The 18,559-nt window shown below is 36.9% G+C and overlaps 1 protein-coding gene across 3 annotated transcripts in view; it reads left to right on the top strand.

Moving 5' to 3' along the window:
- The window catches only part of FAF1 (Fas associated factor 1), a 500,811-nt gene that overhangs the window by 422,204 nt on the left and 60,048 nt on the right, over positions 1-18,559 (top strand). For all 3 annotated transcript variants that reach the window (XM_070468180.1, XM_070468182.1, XM_070468181.1), the window contains 2 exons: positions 10,960-11,040; positions 12,562-12,639. In XM_070468180.1, the coding sequence (XP_070324281.1) occupies positions 10,960-11,040; positions 12,562-12,639 (159 nt within the window). The remainder of the gene's footprint in view (positions 1-10,959; positions 11,041-12,561; positions 12,640-18,559) is intronic.

Raw genomic sequence — 18,559 nt, forward strand, 5'->3', positions numbered from 1 at the left:
GGTCCATGACAGTTCCTGGAGCAGATACCTTAGGTCTCTTTCTCTTTTTATCTGTATAGTTATCTCTTTTCTTTCCTCCTTCCCTTAATATATCTGAGGATTCAATAAAATAATAATTAGAAGAATGTCTGGCATATACTAAGCATTCACTGGATGTTTACTTTTACTATCAAACGCCAACATGGTAGTGTTCATGTATGCTGGAAATTCAGAAATTAATAGGACAGTATTCCTGTCCTCTAAATGCTTGGTCTGCTGAGTGAGAGGCATGTGTAAATATATAATTATAATAATACAGTGTGAATAGAACACAGAAGTGAAGCCATTCAACCCAGGGTGAGGTACCTGTGAATGCCTGGAGACTTACATTGGGCCAGAAAGGTAAGGGTGATTTTGCCATAGGAGGGGTTATGAAGAATATTCCAGGCTAAGGATAAAGATATGCAAAGGCAGCTGCTGCTGCTGCTGCTAAGTCGCTTCAGTCATGTCCAACTCTGTGTGACCCCATAGACAGCAGCCCACCAGGCTCTGCCGTCCCTGGGATTCTCCAGGCAAGAACACTGGAGTGGGTTGCCATTTCCTTCTCCAGTGTGTGAAAGTGAAAAGTGAAAATGAAGTCACTCAGTCGTGTCCGACTCTTCACGACCCCATGGACTGCAGCCTACCAGGCTCCTCCGTCCGTAGGATTTTGCAGGCAAGAGGACTGGAGTGGGGTGCCATTGCCTTCTCCATGCAAAGGCACAGAAGGATGCAAAGCCCAGTCTGTTGAGGGAGCAGTGAGAGGGCCAGAACATAGGGTATGAAGGGCAAAGTGGGTAACGGAGCTGATAACGTAATTGAGGGCTCCTGTGCTAGGAAGTTTAGACTATCCTGACGGTGTGGGAAAGTCATTGAAGGTTAGGAAAAAGGAGTATTATACTGTGATTTATATGTTAGAAAGGTAAGTCTTTGACATTGTGCTTTCAACAATAAAAATTTTATAACAGCCATATATAACTACAAAATCTCCATAAAAATAACTTCCCGAAATCATTTGTCCCTTTCTTTTAGATGAAATTTAAAATACTTTTTAAAAGTAGGACTGGTTTAACAACTACTAGTTTAGTTTACCATCTTTCTCTTTCCTACAATACTTGGCCTAGTGTATTACTCATACCTTGTGTTCAACAGAGTCATTGCCTGAAACTAAGCCAAGATACCAAGTGGTACAGAACAAAAAGTTCTATATCTAAGCCTCTAAGACAGATGATTTGCCCCCTAAATATGCCTGGAGTTAGAAATCATTCCTCTACTTTTCCTAGATACCTGAAAACCTGTCCAAGTATGTAATTCTCTTTGATTCTTACGTTTAATACAGTTATTTTTATCTATGATCCACCTTCAAGACCTTTTATTATTAGTCCTTGTAATAGGTTGCTGTGAGACCTTTGACTTTAAACCTTTCATACTGATGTCAGAGCTAGTTTATGGCTTCTGATTTTTTGTGTGTGATAAACAAATTAGTTATTCTTTCCATCTGACCTTTTCCTGAAGCTTTCCCTAGACTTATGAATTTAAAATTTCATTAGGGTTTTATTCTCAGCTTACTAAAAATTAAAAAGGCTGAAACCAACATTTATAATGATTTTAAAGGGTTGGCACCTATTTTCTGCAAAGGCTCGATAGTAAATATTTTCAACTTTGGGAGCTGTATACTCTTTGTCACAACTACTCAACTGTGCCTCTGCAGCACAGAAGTAGCCATAGACATTTCATGAGCAAATAGGCATGGCTATGTTTCACTAAAAATTTTATTTACAAAAACAAGCCACAGACCAGCTTTGGCCCAAAGACCACAGTTTGCTGACCTGTGATTGAAAGTAACCTTCCTCCTCCTCCTTATCTGTCTGCCTTCAAGAAAGAATGGCCATAGACTGTAGTGTTTAGATTTTTTTCAAAGACTGTTACATCATTTCTGTTTTACATGTGCATGCACACACATGCACCAAAAAAATCTCCACAGCATTTAGTTGGATTTTCCATGTAACAGGGCTGCCATACTGGAAAGGAAATATGTTTGTCTCTCTCTCTCTACCTTTCTCAAGAGTTTATGTTCTCAGTAGACAGGTAGGAGAAATCTATGTGTCCATTTGGGAACCTATTATAGGACTCTGTTCAGAAGCATAGGTCTTGTCTCCCAGACTTATTGACTGCTGAAGAATTAGGTCCTGGTCCTAGTGTTTAACCATTCTTCTGCACTAGTATAGATAAACTTTCTCCATTTATGGTTTTTCTAAAGGCAGAAGTAACATCGCAACCACTTGTCACTTAAGCAATATATGTTACTTTTAAATAAAGCTTCTTAAGCAGTGCTTTCTAAATTTAAATATGCATGGTAATTACCTGAATCGTATGGTAGGTATATGCTTCATTTTTTAAGAAAGTGCCAAAGTGTTTTCCAAAGTGGTTATACCATTTTACTTTTCTACCAGCACTGTGTAAGAGTTCCAGTGGCTCCAGTTTGTATGTCAACACTTGGTATAACTAGTCTCTTTTAATTCTAGATATTATAGTACCTTTTTGGTGGTGCCTCATTGTAGTTTTGATTTGCATTTTCCCAGTGACTAATGAGATCAAGCACCTTTTCATGTGATCACTTGCTACCCATATCTTTTTAATAAAATATTTGCAAACCTTTTGCCTATTTTTAAAATTGTGTTCTTTATTTTATATTTAAATGAGTTTTTTATATGCTCTAGATACAAGTCCTTTATTTGATATGTAATTTTCAAAGATTTTTCTTCCAACTTGTGGCTTAATTTTCATTATCATTTTCAACTGTCTTTAGTACGGCAGAAGATTTTAGTTTTGATGAAATTCAACTTAGAATTTTTTCTTTTATTCTGTTTTTGCATCATATCTAAGAAATATTGACTAACCAAGGTCACTATTTTCTCCTATGCTTCTTCTAAAAGCATTATACCTTTAGATAGTATGCTTAGGTCTGTGATCCATCTGAGTTAAATTTCATATTTAGTATAAAGTAGGGACTGAAGGGTTTTTTTGGGAGGTAAAAGGATACATAGGTATTCAGTACTTCTAGCACTATTGGCTAAATTACCTTTGCTTGTGTAGGTATATATCTAGACTCCATTCTATTTTATTATTCTTTTGTCTGTCTTATATTAATACCACACGCAATTACTTTAGCTTTATAATGAATCTTGAGATCAAGTAGTTAAGTCCTCTAAGTGTTCCTCTTTTCATTGTTGTTTTGGCTGTTCTAAGTCCTGTGCATTTCCATATGAGTTTTATAATCAGTTTGTGAATTTATTTAAAAAAAATATTGCTGGTATTTTTATTAGTGTTGCATTGAATCTAGTTTAGAGAAAATTGACAAAGAAAACATTAACTATTTTAATCCATAAAAAGGTTATATGTCTCCATCTATTTAGGTTGTCTTTAATTTCTCTCAGCAATGTTTTAGTTTTTCAGTGTACATCTTTTTTTCAAAGTTATCCCTAAGTATTTCATATATTTTATGCTATTATAAATGGCATTTTAAAAGTTGTAAGTTCTGATTATTTGTTGTTAGTGTATAGAAGTGCAGTTGCCTATTGTATGTCAATTTTATATCCTGCATTGTTACCAAAGTCAGTTATTAGTTTTAATAGTTTTTTGGTAGAATCCACAGTATTTTCCAGATTCATAATCATTTTATCTGTGAGTTTTTCTTCTTACTTTTCATTCTTGATGTCTTTTATTTCTTTTTCTTGCCTTCCTTTTGAAAATCGGTCATTATGTTCAACATTCAATCATCTCAATGGATGCAGAAAAAGCATTAGACAAAAAGTTAATCCATTTCTGATAGAAACTTTCGGTAAATAGGAATAGATTAGAGCATGATAAAGGGCATCTGTTAAAGAACCTATCAGCTGATGTTTTGCTTACTGGTGAAAGACTGAATATTTTCCTGTTAAAATTAGGAAAGAGGCAGGGATGCTTGTTCCTGTCCCTTCTATTCACCACCACCAAACTGGAGATTCTAGCCAGTCTAATAAATGATCTCACCCTTTCCCCCCACCCCTAATAATTCTTTTCTCTGAATCTGCCTATTCTGAGTACCTCATGTAAGTGGAAACAAAATATTTGTCTTTTTGTGTCTGACTTCTTAGTATAATGTCTTTTAAAGCTTGTCTGTATTATAGTATGTATTAGAACTTTGTTCCTTTCTATGGCTGAATAATATTCCATTGTATATATACCACATTTTGTTTATCCAGTTTGTCCACTGATGAGTATTTGGATTCTTTCCACCTTGTGGCTATTGTGAATAATGCTACTATGAATATGTATTTATTGACCATTTATATATCTTCTTTGGAGAAACGTCTATTCAAATCCTTTGCCTATTTTTTGATTGGATTGTTTGCTCTTTTTGTTGTTGTTGAGTTATAGGAGTTCTGTATGTTAAACTCTTACTAAGTATATGGTTTGCAAATATTTTCTTCCTTTCTGTGGATTGTCTTTTCACTCTCTTTATAATGTCCTTTGATACACAAAAGTTTTTAATTTTGATGAAATCTGACATATCTATTTTTACTTTTTAATGCCTGAGCTTTATGTCATACTAAAGGAATCATTGCCTAATCCAAAGTAATTAAGATTTTTACCTTTATTTTCTGAGAGTTTTATAGTTTTAACTTATTAATTTTAGATATTTTATTCATTTTTAGTTGCTATTTTTATATGTGGTGTAAAGTGATGATCCAATTTCATTCTTTCCCATATGGAAATCCAGTTTCCCCAGAACTATTTATTGAAAAAACTCACCTGTCTCCATTGAATGGTCTTGGCATCCCTATATGAAAGTTTATTCCTGGGCTCTCTGTTCTGTTGCATTGGTTTAGACCAGAAGGTTTTGGTTACTTTAACTTTGTAGTAAGTTTTGAAAATGTGAGTTGTCAAAATTGTTCTCCTTTTTCTGCTCTTTCTTTCTTTTCTTTCTTTTTTTTTTTTTTTTTTTTTTTTTTTACTATTTAGAGCCTCTGAGTTCTCTTGTGAATTTAGAATGGATTTTTTATTTCTGTAACAAATGCTGTTGAGATACACTCAGTTGTTCCTTATAGAGATTTAAATAGTAAGGGGAAAATGTCTATTAAGTTATGCATGAAATGCTCATTTTCAGTTCTCCTTATTCCTTTGGGTAGATCCAGATTTCTGACTGGACTTATTTTCCTTCTCCTTAAAGGACTTCCTTTAACTTTTATTGTAGTACATACGATAGTAGTTAATTCAGCTTCTCTATACATTTGAAAAAGTCTTTATTTCACCTTCAATTTTTAAGATACTTTTACTGGGTATAGAATTCTAAGTTAACAAGTTTTGTTGTTGTTTTCTTTCAGTGCTTTAAAGATGTTGCTTCACTGTCTTCTCATTTGCACTGTTTTGGATAAAAAGTCTGATCTCATCTTTTTTTTTTTTCCCTATACATATTATATCTTTTCTCTGATAGATTTTAAGAACTTTCATTTTAATATTACTTTTATGCAATTTGGTTATCATGTGCCTTTGTGTAGCTTTCTTCATTTTTATTTTGTCTCATATTCATTTATATTCTTGGATCTGTGGCTTTATAGTTATCAAATTCAAAAAATTTTTGGCCGTTATTTCTTAAAATAATTTTTCTTTCCCTATTCCCTGCACCTGTTTCCACCCTCCAATTACACTTATGTTAGATTACCAAAAGTTATCCCATAGATAACTTTTCCAACTTGCTACCTTGCTGAGTGCAAGATAAAATCTTCTGGTTCCAACTGGGCCTCTAGGTTACCAAGATGGATAATCTACCTGTCAGGTTCCGTATTACCTCACTGTTTACAGTGCTGATATATAATTTCCTCTTTATTTCTGGTACTTAGGAATTCTCCTTTGTCTTTCCTTTCTCACATGCTAAGTAATATTTTTTAACATTTTTGCTATATTTTATATACTATTTCTAAGTATTTATATTGAAAGAATTTCACATTATCTTGGTCCATATCTCCTTAGGGACAGACCAGCATCATTTCCTTGTTTTCAAAGGCCTTCTTATTAAGGTACATTTTAACCTGGGCTTTCAGAGGAACAAATAAATACCATATGTATATATGTATGTGGGTATTTGTGTATACACTTGGTTATTATTTGAAATTAGCCTAATCACTATAGCTTGCTTCAATTTGGTAATGTGAAATTTCGCATTAGTCCTTGAGAATTAACTGATGATTACTAACTTTAAACAAGGAAGAGTAACAAGTTGCACTTAAATTCCATGTCTGGTTCATTTCCTCATTTAAGAACCATTTGATAGCTCATAAAATGTGTTCATTATTTTTGATGAGTTGTAGAGACATCTAATTCAGTGGTCACTGTTTCAGAGATATAAAACTCTGCTGAGCAACTCAGAGAGCCACAGTGGGAAAAAGGCATAGGCTTTCAGAAGGAGAAGACTGGGTTTGAATTTGAATTCTAGCACTTCTTTGCAAGTAATTATACTACTCAGAAAAAAAAAATGCTTATGTAAAAAAAAAATCACTAGTCTAAAGAATACTTAGAAGTTCAAGAACTTCAGATGTAAAACTGGTGAACACTGATAATTCCACTCATTCATCTACCAAATATGTATCAAATGCTTGCTGTGTATAAGATAGTAGCCTAGATGCTATAGAATATATAGAGTCCTTTCCCTTAGGGAGTTTACAGCTCAAGTAGGGAGTAGTGAGACAGATACACAGCTGAGTGTGCCACAAAGCAGCATGGGAGCAGTGACAAGTATGCTACAGGTGAAAGCACCAGCAGAGGTTATTGCTTAGTTCTGAGCAATCCAGCTTCTCATTTTCCTATAACAGGAAGTATTTTTATATTAAGTAGCCCAAGTCATAGATCAGGCAGCACCTGAAACCTGTTCCTAAACCAGATCATCCAGCTGTTCTGCCTCCACCTAATCAACAGTGTATTTCTAATCGCTTTGTCTGATGCATCCCCTGAGATGTAGCAAGAGACAGTATTTGTAGGACACAGAAGTTCCAAGAAGCACAGTTTATGAAAACAAATGTATACATGAACTGTTAACCACAGTACCTGAAATTATCCTAAAAGTTTGGTCCTAATATGGGCTTCCCAGGTAGTTCAGTGGTAAAGAATCTCCTTGCCATTGCAAAAGATGCAGGTTCAGTCTCTGATCCGGGAAGATTCCCTGGAGAAGGAAATGGCAACCCACTCCAGTATTCTTGCCTGAAAAAACCCCATGGAGAGAGGAGCTTGGCAGGCTATAGTCCATGGGGTTGCAAAGATTTGGACACAGCTTAACAACTGGACAACAACAGCAACATAGGATAATGGGGGGAAAGGCTAAGCAACATTCTCTATATCCCCAAATTGTAAATGACTGTGAGTAGGACAGTTGGAGAGGCAAGTATAAAATCTACAAGACAGAAAAAAAAGTGGATGATAGTCATTCACAAGCAACTACCAAGCATGCAAGCAGCTATGACCATGATGGAATTTAGGAAAATTGACCCTGAGCCAGTCCTTCTGTCTCCCTGTCTGATACTCAGGGACATTGTGAGTAAGGAAAGGAACATTGAATTACCAGAGAAGAAGAGAGGAAAATATTGCTGATCTGGATTCAAATCTAAGTTCTGCCACTAATTTAATGGTCTTGTGTAAATTATTTACCCTTATGTGATTTCAGTTTCTTTATCTGTATACTGGTCTCTTATATTTCTGAAAATATATGAAAAGCTGTTGTGATTTTGAGGGATACAGCCAATGGAACAAGACGTTTTCCAGGTGGTAAGAGTGATGTTATTTAAGAAACAAAAGGAAAATAATGCAAAACTTGAACACTGCACTTGTCACAGTAAATCAGTAGATGCCTAAAATAATGATGAAGGTGGTCCATGTATAATTATCTGTCTTCCTCTATTAAACTGTGTCCTGCTTCTGTATTTTGTATTCCTGCTTTACACTGTTAGTGTGATGCCTAAAGTAAAATTGGTGCTTAGTAAATATTTGTAAGAAAGAAAGAAGGGCAGAGAAATAGAAGGGAGAAGAGGGTAGGGGGAAGGAAGAAAGTTAGCTGGCTTAGGAAGTCCTGTCACAACAGGTGCCACATTTTATGCCATGAATCCCTGTATTCAATGACCTTTCATATCTGCAACAGTCTGTTTTAAAACAGAGCTGTTCACCTAGAACACTTCTATTATAAACTGTATTTGTGCTCAGAGAGCTTTTAGAAGATCCCTTTGTGGTGTGTACATAGTGTCGTAACAGGTCATTTCTGCCCAGCTAGTCAATTTCATTGACTCAGATGGAGCTGCTTTGTGAATGAGCTGTATCATTTTCCTCCCTAATTTTTACAGTAGACAATAAATGTTTTATGCCTGGAAAGGCAGTTCATTTATGCAACAGATGCTTGTTAAATGCCTCACAAAAGTTAGGCATTGTGCAAAACACTTGTAATATAAAGGTATGTAATATGGACAAGGTCCCTGCCTTTATGGTGCTTACAGTTGTCATGGGGGACTCTCACATTAAATAAACAATCATATGACAGTACAATTGTGATAAATGTTTTTAAAGGGAAAGTACAGGATGTTACAAGAGAAATCTAAACTAATTTGCTGATGGGATCAAAAAGTATGTTACAGTTAAAATTTTAAGCATCTTAAATATTTCCCTATTTGAAATATTAAAAGAGAACACCTATAGGTTGTTGATAATATTAGGGATATCTAAATTTGGAAAGATAGACTTGTTCAGAAAGGCACAGAATCCTTAAAAATTCTATTCTTCGACTTAATAAATGACTGAAAAGGGAGACACTGTTTACCCAAGAATACATAGCTTGCTAATAGCATGGCTGGAACTTGAACACAGGTCTACTAATCTTCTCATTACCTCTCTTGGTAAAAAGATAAGATATTATACATCAAGTATAGATCTGCCATGGCCAAAAGAGCTATTAAGTGTCCACTCTGTACAAGCTTGTATACTGGGGGAGGGAGGTGCTTACAGAGTAATGAATTAGACAAATGTAAATATAAACAGAAATATACAAAATAAGTCCTATCAGGCTGGTTGTACCTGGTCATAGTAAAACTGTAGTATGTAGACCAAAGTGGGAAATACCCATTGGAATCAATGAAAATCTCTTTAAAGGAATATGCTTCTATTTCTTTAAAATGAAAATACTAATAGCTAAGTACTAAGTTTCCAAGTAGAAGTTTTTAAAACCTAGTTTTATTCATGGGTAATATTACATGGCTTGTAAATTATTCTGACTACTTTGCAATCTAAGTGATCTCTCAGGTTAAACATTGTTCCTGATATTTTATTGTAACATTAAATTTCCCTGGCATACTTCTTCATCATAGATAGTATTGCAATTAACTTCAGGACAGCAACATCTAATTCTTTATAATTTTTTATTTGAAAGACTAGGAATCAATTAAATGTTACTATTCATACCAGAGATTGTAGAGTTAATGGGATCATTGAGACCAAAAGGCGTATGAGACTTCAGGGAGAAGGCCAACCGTGAGTAGATATCAGAGGGTGCACCTAAGACAGTGCTGAGCATATACTCAGCCTGAGTAAACACATATTGAATTGAGGAGACAAAAAGAAGAATTAAGTGAAACCGTATGAAATGTCCATTTTTATGGGTCAAAAGCCAGCAAATATTGATGACTGTATATGATTTAACCTACCCTGCAAAATAACCATAAAAGGAAGCTATATTCTAATGTCAACCAATGTGGGTATTTATTAAATTTAAGTACATGTATTGATATATATGTCCCTGGTGGCTCAGTCAGTGAAGAATCTACCTGCAATGCGGGAGACCTGGGTTTGACCTGGGTTGGGAAGATCCCCTGGAGGAGGGCATGGCAACCCACTCCAGTATTCTTGCCTGGACAGGGGAGCCTGGTGGACTGCAGTCCATGGGGTCGCAAAGAGTTGGATGTGACTGAGCGACTAAGCACAGCACAGCACATTGATATATTGGCTATACTCCAGAATTTAACAAATAAATTCTGGTAGTTGAATTAACTTAACTTCATATAACATCACAGTTTAAATGTAGGCAGATGGCATAATAACTTCTGACATTAAAAGTATTCTAAAAGATCTTCAACTCAAATAATTTCTACATTATGTACACTTCATGAGTGTGAATGTTATGGGAAAATACTTTCCCTGATGGCTCAGATGGTAAAGAATCCACTTGCAATGAGTAAGAGCTGCATTCGATCCCTGGGTCAGGAATATCCCTGGAGGAGGGCATGACAACCCACTCCAGTATTCTTGTCTGGAGAATTCCATGGACAGAGGAGCCTGGTGGGCTGCAGTTCAGGGGATCACAAAGAGTCATACACGACTGAGCGACTGAGCACAGCACAGCACAGCACAACCAAGCTTTAGCGGTGAGATTTCAGCCTCTTTATGTGCTGACCAGGGGATTACTTCCTAGTCTGTTTCTGTCTCCCAGCCCTTAGGCCCAGTTCTGACAGTCTCCAGGTTTATCTTAGAAAAATCAGGAGGAAAAGAGAAACGAACGAATCACTGAAAATGAACTAAATGTCAAGTACTTTTCTAGATATTAGTAGTTCATATAATATGGTATTGAATTCTCACAACAACCCTATGAGACAAGTGTTATTTCTTTTTTATAGTTGAGAAAACTGAGACCTAGAGAACTTAAATAACTTACCCAAGGTCACACAATTTGTAAGTGCTGGCACTCGGCTTCAAACTTTTTATTTTCACTGTATACTGTGCTGTGCACCTTATTACTTGTTTATGCTGTACACTTTATAAGTACCTTGTTAATTATAATAAATTTATACAGGGATAAGACAAGGGATTATTATTTTTTTCTTTAAAAAACAGTAATGTGGTAAAATGCATTGAATATTTTCCTTTCTTAATAAGGATGAACGAGAAGCCAGAGAAAATGTGAAGAGAGAACAAGATGAGGCCTATCGCCTTTCACTTGAGGCTGACAGAGCAAAGGTAGGTTTGGTCAAGGGACTTCTGGGATAAAGACATCAATCCTAAATAGTCTTTATTTAAGTGCCAGTCCTTTAATCATCTTGATCCATGAGAAGTGGCTTTGCCTTGGAAAAAGCTGGATTCAGTTAACAGAAAGAATATAATTCTGCCTCTGGTTATTAAAGCATGGTTCATTTTGACAAGATACAGCTTTTTCAAGAATCATGAGACATGAAGACACAAATGGTGGGCCTAGTATGTACTTCATTTGTTCTTTAATCAGCCTATGGTAAAATTTAGCAATGTTTTAAAAACTCTTCAGGTGATTTTAATTTGCGGTCAGGGTTGAGAATCACTGGCTTATTTAGTGCTTTTGAGCATACACTTCCACAAGAGGAAAATGAATAAGCCATAGTTTCTTACCCTTCAAAAGAAGGGTCATTGTGGTGGAGAGTAGATTAACTCAAGAGCACAGATAGCTGGAACACTTGGGCAAGGATCCTAAATGTCAAAAGGGAAGCCCTGAGTTCTGTCAGAGTTCAATGAACAGAATTTCCAGTGGAAAACTTTTATGGACAGCCAAGAAGTGGGAATGTACTTGGAAGGGTTTTGTAGAAAAGGCTGTTTATTCCAACCAGACAGAGAAAGAGATAAGAGAGGAAGTAATATATGCTTGCAGGAAGGGCACAAAGCAGGGGTTCATGACAGAGGCTGGTTTGATATTTGGGTATAGGAGAGGTTGGTGACTACAGCTATGAAATTAAAAGACACTTGCTCCTTAGAAGAAAAGCTGTGACAAACCTAGACAGCATGTTAAAAGACAGAGACATTACTCTGCCAACAAAGGTCCGTCTAGTCAAAGCTATGGTTTTTCCAATAGTCATGTCTGGATGTAAAAGTTGGACCATAAGGAAAGCTGAGTGCCGAAGAACTGATACTTTTGAACTGTGGTGTTGGAGAAGACTATTGAGAGTCCTTTGAACTGCAAGGCGATCAAACCAGTCAATCCTAAAGGAAATCAGTCCTAAATATTCATTGGAAGGACTAATGCTGAAGGTCCAGTACTTTGGCCACCTGATGCAAAGAACTGACTCATTTGAAAAGATCCTGATTCTGGGAAAGATTGAAGGGAGGAAGAGATGATTGGATGGCATCACCGATTTGATGGACATGAGTTTGAGCAAGCTCCAGGACTTGGTGATGGACAGGGGAGCCTGGCATGCTGCAGTCTGTGGGGTGGCAAAGAGTCGGACACGACTGATTGAACTGAACTGAACTGAGGTAGCAGAAAGGATGACCAGAGAAAGGCTCTAAAGGATCTTGAATGCTGTGTTACCCAGGGCACCTAAACATAAGTTTAGTAGGAACCTAAACATGAACAGAGACCTATGCTTTGTTGTTGCTTTAATTTCCATTTTGTTCCAGAGAGAAACATTTTCATTACTATAGTATACCTCTGGGCCATGCTGAGAATGGATATTTTCTTTTTTTAAGTAGATCAGTGTTTATTGAGTGTTGAATTTCATTCTCTTTTATCAACAGAGGGAAGCTCATGAGAGAGAGATGGCAGAACAATTTCGTTTGGAACAGATTCGAAAAGAACAAGAAGAAGAACGTGAGGTAAGACATAATTTTTAGAAAAGTTATTAAAATGCATATATTTCCATTGCATTTGATACTAAGGATGTTAATATTTCTTATAACTTAATTCTTTCCACTTTTCCCAAACTCATTTTAGTATGGAAAACTAACCTTTTTTTAAGAAGAATCATTTCTGATCTGTTACGTTGTTGAACTCTTAGAAAACTTACCTTGTACTAGATTCATGGTTTTCTATTCTTCTCAGTTCCTCTCCGTTTCTTGCCTGACAGATACTCCCATCCTTCCTAAATATTGTCTCACCCCACAAAGACTATATTTTCTTCCCTTTTCCCAGGCTTCACTGTAATCACCCAAAGAAACAGAGTTACTCCTGCAACATCTTGCACTGGGCCCCTAATTATGAGAAGTCCATTTAGCTTGGCTGATTTTTTTTTCCCCTTTGAGTTCATATCATGTCTGTGATAACAGAGAATTTTTCATTCACTCGTTTTGCAAATATTTTTTGACTACTTAGTATGTGTCTGAAATCTTTGGGAACAGGGATAAAGATATGGGTCCTCCCCTCCAGAAATTCATAGTCTTATAAAATTATATAATATTTGTAAAAGTTATTCTAGTGATTTACCTGAAGTGCAATGGGGAAAAAAAGGAAGTGATATCAAATGACTTCCTTGGATGGCTCACAGAAAAGGACTTTTAGAACTTTTTGCTAGACATGAAATTAATGGCCAGATTCATTTATAAAAAGAGGAAGCAAGTGATGGAAAAGCCTGGAGGACTCTAACTTGGGCTGAGGAAAACTCCATTAGTCTTCATTCTTTGTCAGAGGATGCTGCCTCATAACTTACTCAGCAGATTTTTAAAAATTGATATACAGTTGATTTTACAACATAGTGTTAGTTTCAGGTATACAGAGAAATGATTCAGATACACACACACACACACGCATTTTTTTTCAAATTCTGTTCCATTATAGATAATTACAAGGTTTTGAATATAGTTCCCTATGATATACAATAAATTATTTTTGTTTATTATTTATATAGTAGTGTGTGACTCCCATACTCCTATTTTATCCCTTTCCCCTTCTTTCCTTTTTGGTAACCATAATATTGGTCTTTCTTAGTCTGACTTGCTTCACTTAGTATGATAATCTCTTGGTCCATCCATGTTGCCACATATGGCAATATTTCATTCTTTTTTATGGCTGAGTAATATTCCATTGTGTATAGGTAGCACATCTTCTTTATCCATTGATCTGTTGATGGACACTTAGTAAGTTGCTTCCATGTCTTGGCTATTGTAAACAGTGCTGCTGTTTACACCTCAGTGTAAACACACTGAGGTGTATGTGTCTTTTCAAACTAGAGTTTTTAATCTTCTCTGAATATTATCCCCAGGGGTAGGATTGCTGGATAATATAGTAGCTCTACTTTTAGTTTTTAAAGAAACCTCCATACTGTTCTCCATAGTGAATACACCAATTTACATTCCCACCAAAAGTGTAGGAGGGTTCCCTTTTCTCTACACCCTCTCCAGCATCAACAGATGATTTTTGAATAAGAATTATGCTTAGCACTGAAAGAGAAACAAAGGCCAGAAAGACATTTTCTGCCTGCAAGAAGAGATTACACGTTGTAAGGAAGATGCAACATGTCTACAATTAACAGCAGATCAAGGAAAAGGGTGCTAAATAACATAAGAGAAATAAAAGCAAAATACTTACGAGTTTAGGGGCAAAATAAAAATCTTTCACAGCTTTTGAAATCAGAGAACACTATAGAAGAGGTGATATTTGAGGTAGGTCTTGAGAAATGTGTAAGATTTCACTGTTTGGAAATCAGAGTTTATTCATGTTCACACACTTATTGAGTGCCTATCACATATGTGCAAGATACTATACCTGACAAACTCTAGTCTTTGTACATGCTGAAGACTCTCAATAATGGAAGGTAGAAATAACTGTTGAACATCTTCTGTGTGTCAAGTACTCTGCCAGCTACTTTACCTGTGTTTACTTATTGACCATTAAAACAAGCTACAAGGTTAGAGATTTCTCTTCACATGTGAGAAAACTGAAGCTCATTGAGAAGTCACACATAGAAATGGGAACAACTGAGATTCTCACTTAGGTCTTTATGACTGTGTACCAAGCTCATGCTCTTTTGCTTGCTCCATTCCAGTACAAGGTCATTTTTCATTGTGTATGATCATAGGAATCATGTGTGTAGAGTTTCATAAAAGTTTGGATAAAATATTTGTCACTATACTTTTAGGCTATTTCAAGAAATACAGTGTTTTTAAAAAGTATTTATTTATTTGACTGCAAAGGGTCTTAATTCCAGCATCTTTAGTTGTGGCATGCAGGATCTAGTTTCCTTACCAGGGATTGAACCCAGGCCCCCTGCATTGAGGGCTTCACAGGTAGCACACTGGTAAAGAATCTGCCTGCCAAGCGGGAGACCTGGGTCCAAGCCCTGGGTCCAGAAAATGCCCTGGAGTAGGAAATGGCAACCCACTCCAGTATTCTTGCCTGGAAAATTCCATGGACAAAGGAGCCTGGCAAGCAACAGTCCATGGGGTCGTAAGTGTCAGACACAACTGAGTGACTAAGCATAACCCTGGATTGAAAATGTGGAGTCTTAGCCACTGGACTATGAGGGAAGTCCCAAGAAATAGAGTTTTAAAATATTAGTACTTTCATGCTCTTTCATAAATGTGCTCGCTCTCTCTCTCTCTAATAGTATATTTTCAACATATATTTGCTAGATGCCAAGTGTACACAATTAACTGCCTGTTTTAGACCTAGAAAATGAGAGTCGCTCAGTCACGTCCTACTCTTTGCGACCCCATGGACTATACAGTCCATGGAATTCTCTAGGCCAGAATACTAGAGTGGGTAGCTTTTCCCATCTTCAGGGGATCTTGAGCTTGGTAGCATATACATATACTTTCTTCTGATGATTTACCATATTTACCCTTGGCTAAAATTTTCTCTTTCCAAATGTTGGTAAAGCTTGTCCTCTCATAGAAAACCCCATAAATATCCTTTAGCATACTACAGTGAAAGTATGTTTCAGCTGTAAACATGTGTGAGGAAGGACGCAGGGGGAGAAAGAATAAGTCATACTTTGCAGCTAGTCACTACTTGAACTTGTCATTTGGTGTACTCCCAAAACCAACTTCAGGTAATGCTAAACTATACTCTCCCTCAGAGAGTTGCATTAATGGCTTTTATAAATGCCACCACTGAGAAACTGTTAATCTTCTGCTTATCTTAGTTTGGGCTTCCCTGGTGGCTCAGGGATAAAGAATCTGTCTCCAGCGCAGGAGACTCAGGAAACACGGATTCGACCCCTGGATCAGGAAGATAACCCCGGGAGGAGGAAATAGCAACCCACTCCAGTATTCTTGCTAGGAAAATCCTGTGGACAGAGAAGCCTGGTGGGCTACAGTCCATGGAGTCACAAAGAGTCAGACACAACTGAGCACGAGCACCTATCTCAATTTAATTCAGTGCTATCCAGACTCAGTTGTTCCTATTTTTTTGTGGAGCACCAGTTAACATATTTCAGCACACTGCTAAGTCACGTCAGTCGTGTCTGACTCTATGCGACCCCACAGACGGCAGCCCACCAGGCTCCCGTCCCTGGGATTCTCCAGGCAAGAATACTGGAGTGGATTGCCATTTCCTTCTCCAGTGCATGAAAGTGAAAAGTGAAAGTGAAGTCACTCAGTCATGTCCGACTCTTCACGACCCCATGGACTGTAACCTACCAGGCCCCTCCATCCATGGGATTTTCCAGGCAAGAGTACTGGAGTGGGGTGCCATTGCCTTCTCCTTTCAGCACACTAGTGTATAACAAATATCTCTTTGGTAAAAGCTGGTATTTTGAAACCTCTGAAAAACACTGCATCCCTTTCTAACCAGAAAACCTAACCTGTGTAATTGCACTGAGGAACAAGAATGGTTTTATTATTTTTTTATCTCTAAGTATTACAAAATTCTTTAGAAAAATTAAGTACTGAATAGTTAGATCACCTTGGTTACAGGAAAATTCCTTTGGGATTGATTTTATTTTGTTGTGGTAAGTCCTGAAGTAAAATCTAGGAATGCATTTTGATCTGGTCCTTGGCCATGATAAGGTGAAAGTCTGTAAGACTGTTCTGAAGGGGAACAAAGAGAAATGACAACAATAATTTGTGCTGTCTTGCTAATTTATATATCTACTTATTCTTTCCAAAATGAATTTCAAGTAACTGACATAAATACCTGCAATTCAGTTCAAATGGATTAAAAGCAAAAGAAAAGATAAGAAATCAAGACAAGGTAAATTAAGGAAGATAAAGCCAAAGATAAGATTAATATGTTGACAACAGATAATCCAGCAGAGACACCAAATGCATATGACTGAGTTCTGTACATTTGCCACAGAATTTGTTATTTGCTTCTCTTGAGCTAAAGGAAAATATGATTGTTTACAGGTGTTACTCTGTCTATAATATCAGATAAAAGCTGATGTTACAGTCCTTCAGAAGGTGCCTAGATTTTTCAAGCACAAAGACTGTAGAGCAGTGTTCCATGCGGTTCCTGTCCAAGAGGAAACTGTGCAGTATAGTGAATACTGTACTCAACTGTATCCAGTAGCTATAATAGCAACAGCAAGTCATATATAACAGCTTCTTACAACTTTCAACTTTAAAGCCATAAGACCAGAGCACAATTTAATGAAAGCATCTCTGCAAAAGATCAAACAATATATTTTTCTGATAGTTCAGTTTAAAGAATGGATTTTATCATAATTAAAGAAATGTATGGGGCTTCCCTGGTGGCTCAGTGGTAAAGACTCTGTAACTATGCAGGAGACATGGGTTTAATCCCTGATCTGGGAAGATCCCGCATGGAGCAGAGCAGCTAAGCCCATGTGCCACAACTGTTGAGCCTGTGCTTCTGAGCCCAGGAGCCACAACTACTGAGCCCTCGTGCCACAACTCCTGAAGCCTGCGCACCCTAGAGCCCATTCTCTGCAACAAGAGAAGCCACTGCAACTAGAGACTAGCCCCCGCATGCCACAGCTAGAGAAAGCCTGTGTAGCAACAAAGGCCTAGCTTAGCCAAAAAATCAATTAAAAAAAATTTTTTAAAGAAATGTGTGAACTACATATCCTTTAAGAAATCTTTCCTGAATATTGTTTTTTGCCACTGAGTTTGGAGTAAGTAGAGAAGGTTTCAACTATGATTGTTGACTTCCGAGTCTTTTAGTCAGCCAGTATTCAGCAAATATTTGTTAAGGTTTTTGTGTGTACAGATCAACGAATCTGGTACTGTGGGTGCTATATAGCAAGTGTGAGACAGCCTGTACCCTCAAGGAACTCACCGTTTAGTACAGGGGGGTAGATGAATACCAAATAACTATAGAAAAACATAATATACACTGTAAAAACCATTAGAATAGCAGGTTTGGAGGAAAATGACCTCTGACTAGGAAGGCAACGAGGAAGACTTAACAGAGGAAGAAAGCTTTGGAGGACTGATAATACATTGGTGGTTAAAGATGAAGTAGAAGAGTATTTTGGGTGGATTGAATAGGTGGGTGGTTGGACGAATGGCAAAAGGTATGGGCTGGATAATCATGAAAAAAGGGAAAAAGGCATAGGACTTCCTCAGAACTGTAAATGGGCAAATTTGGAACACAGTCTTAATCATTAGAGCTAAGTGCTAGAAGGCCAAGTTTTAGGGAATCGTGGGTAGGAAAGAATGGACACAAAGCTGTTCCCTTTTGCTGATGGTTTCCTTAAACAGAAAATTTTAACGTTGTGTTTTTGCCTGTCTACCCAGAGTTGGTTCCTTTCGATCTTTATGCCTCTTCAAGTAGAAAATCCTAAGCAATATTAAAGACCACTAGATGAGAGAACAGAAGAACATGGAATTAGAAACA

Source organism: Odocoileus virginianus, chromosome 5 (genome assembly GCF_023699985.2).
Source record: "Odocoileus virginianus isolate 20LAN1187 ecotype Illinois chromosome 5, Ovbor_1.2, whole genome shotgun sequence".
NCBI lineage: Eukaryota > Metazoa > Chordata > Mammalia > Artiodactyla > Cervidae > Odocoileus > Odocoileus virginianus.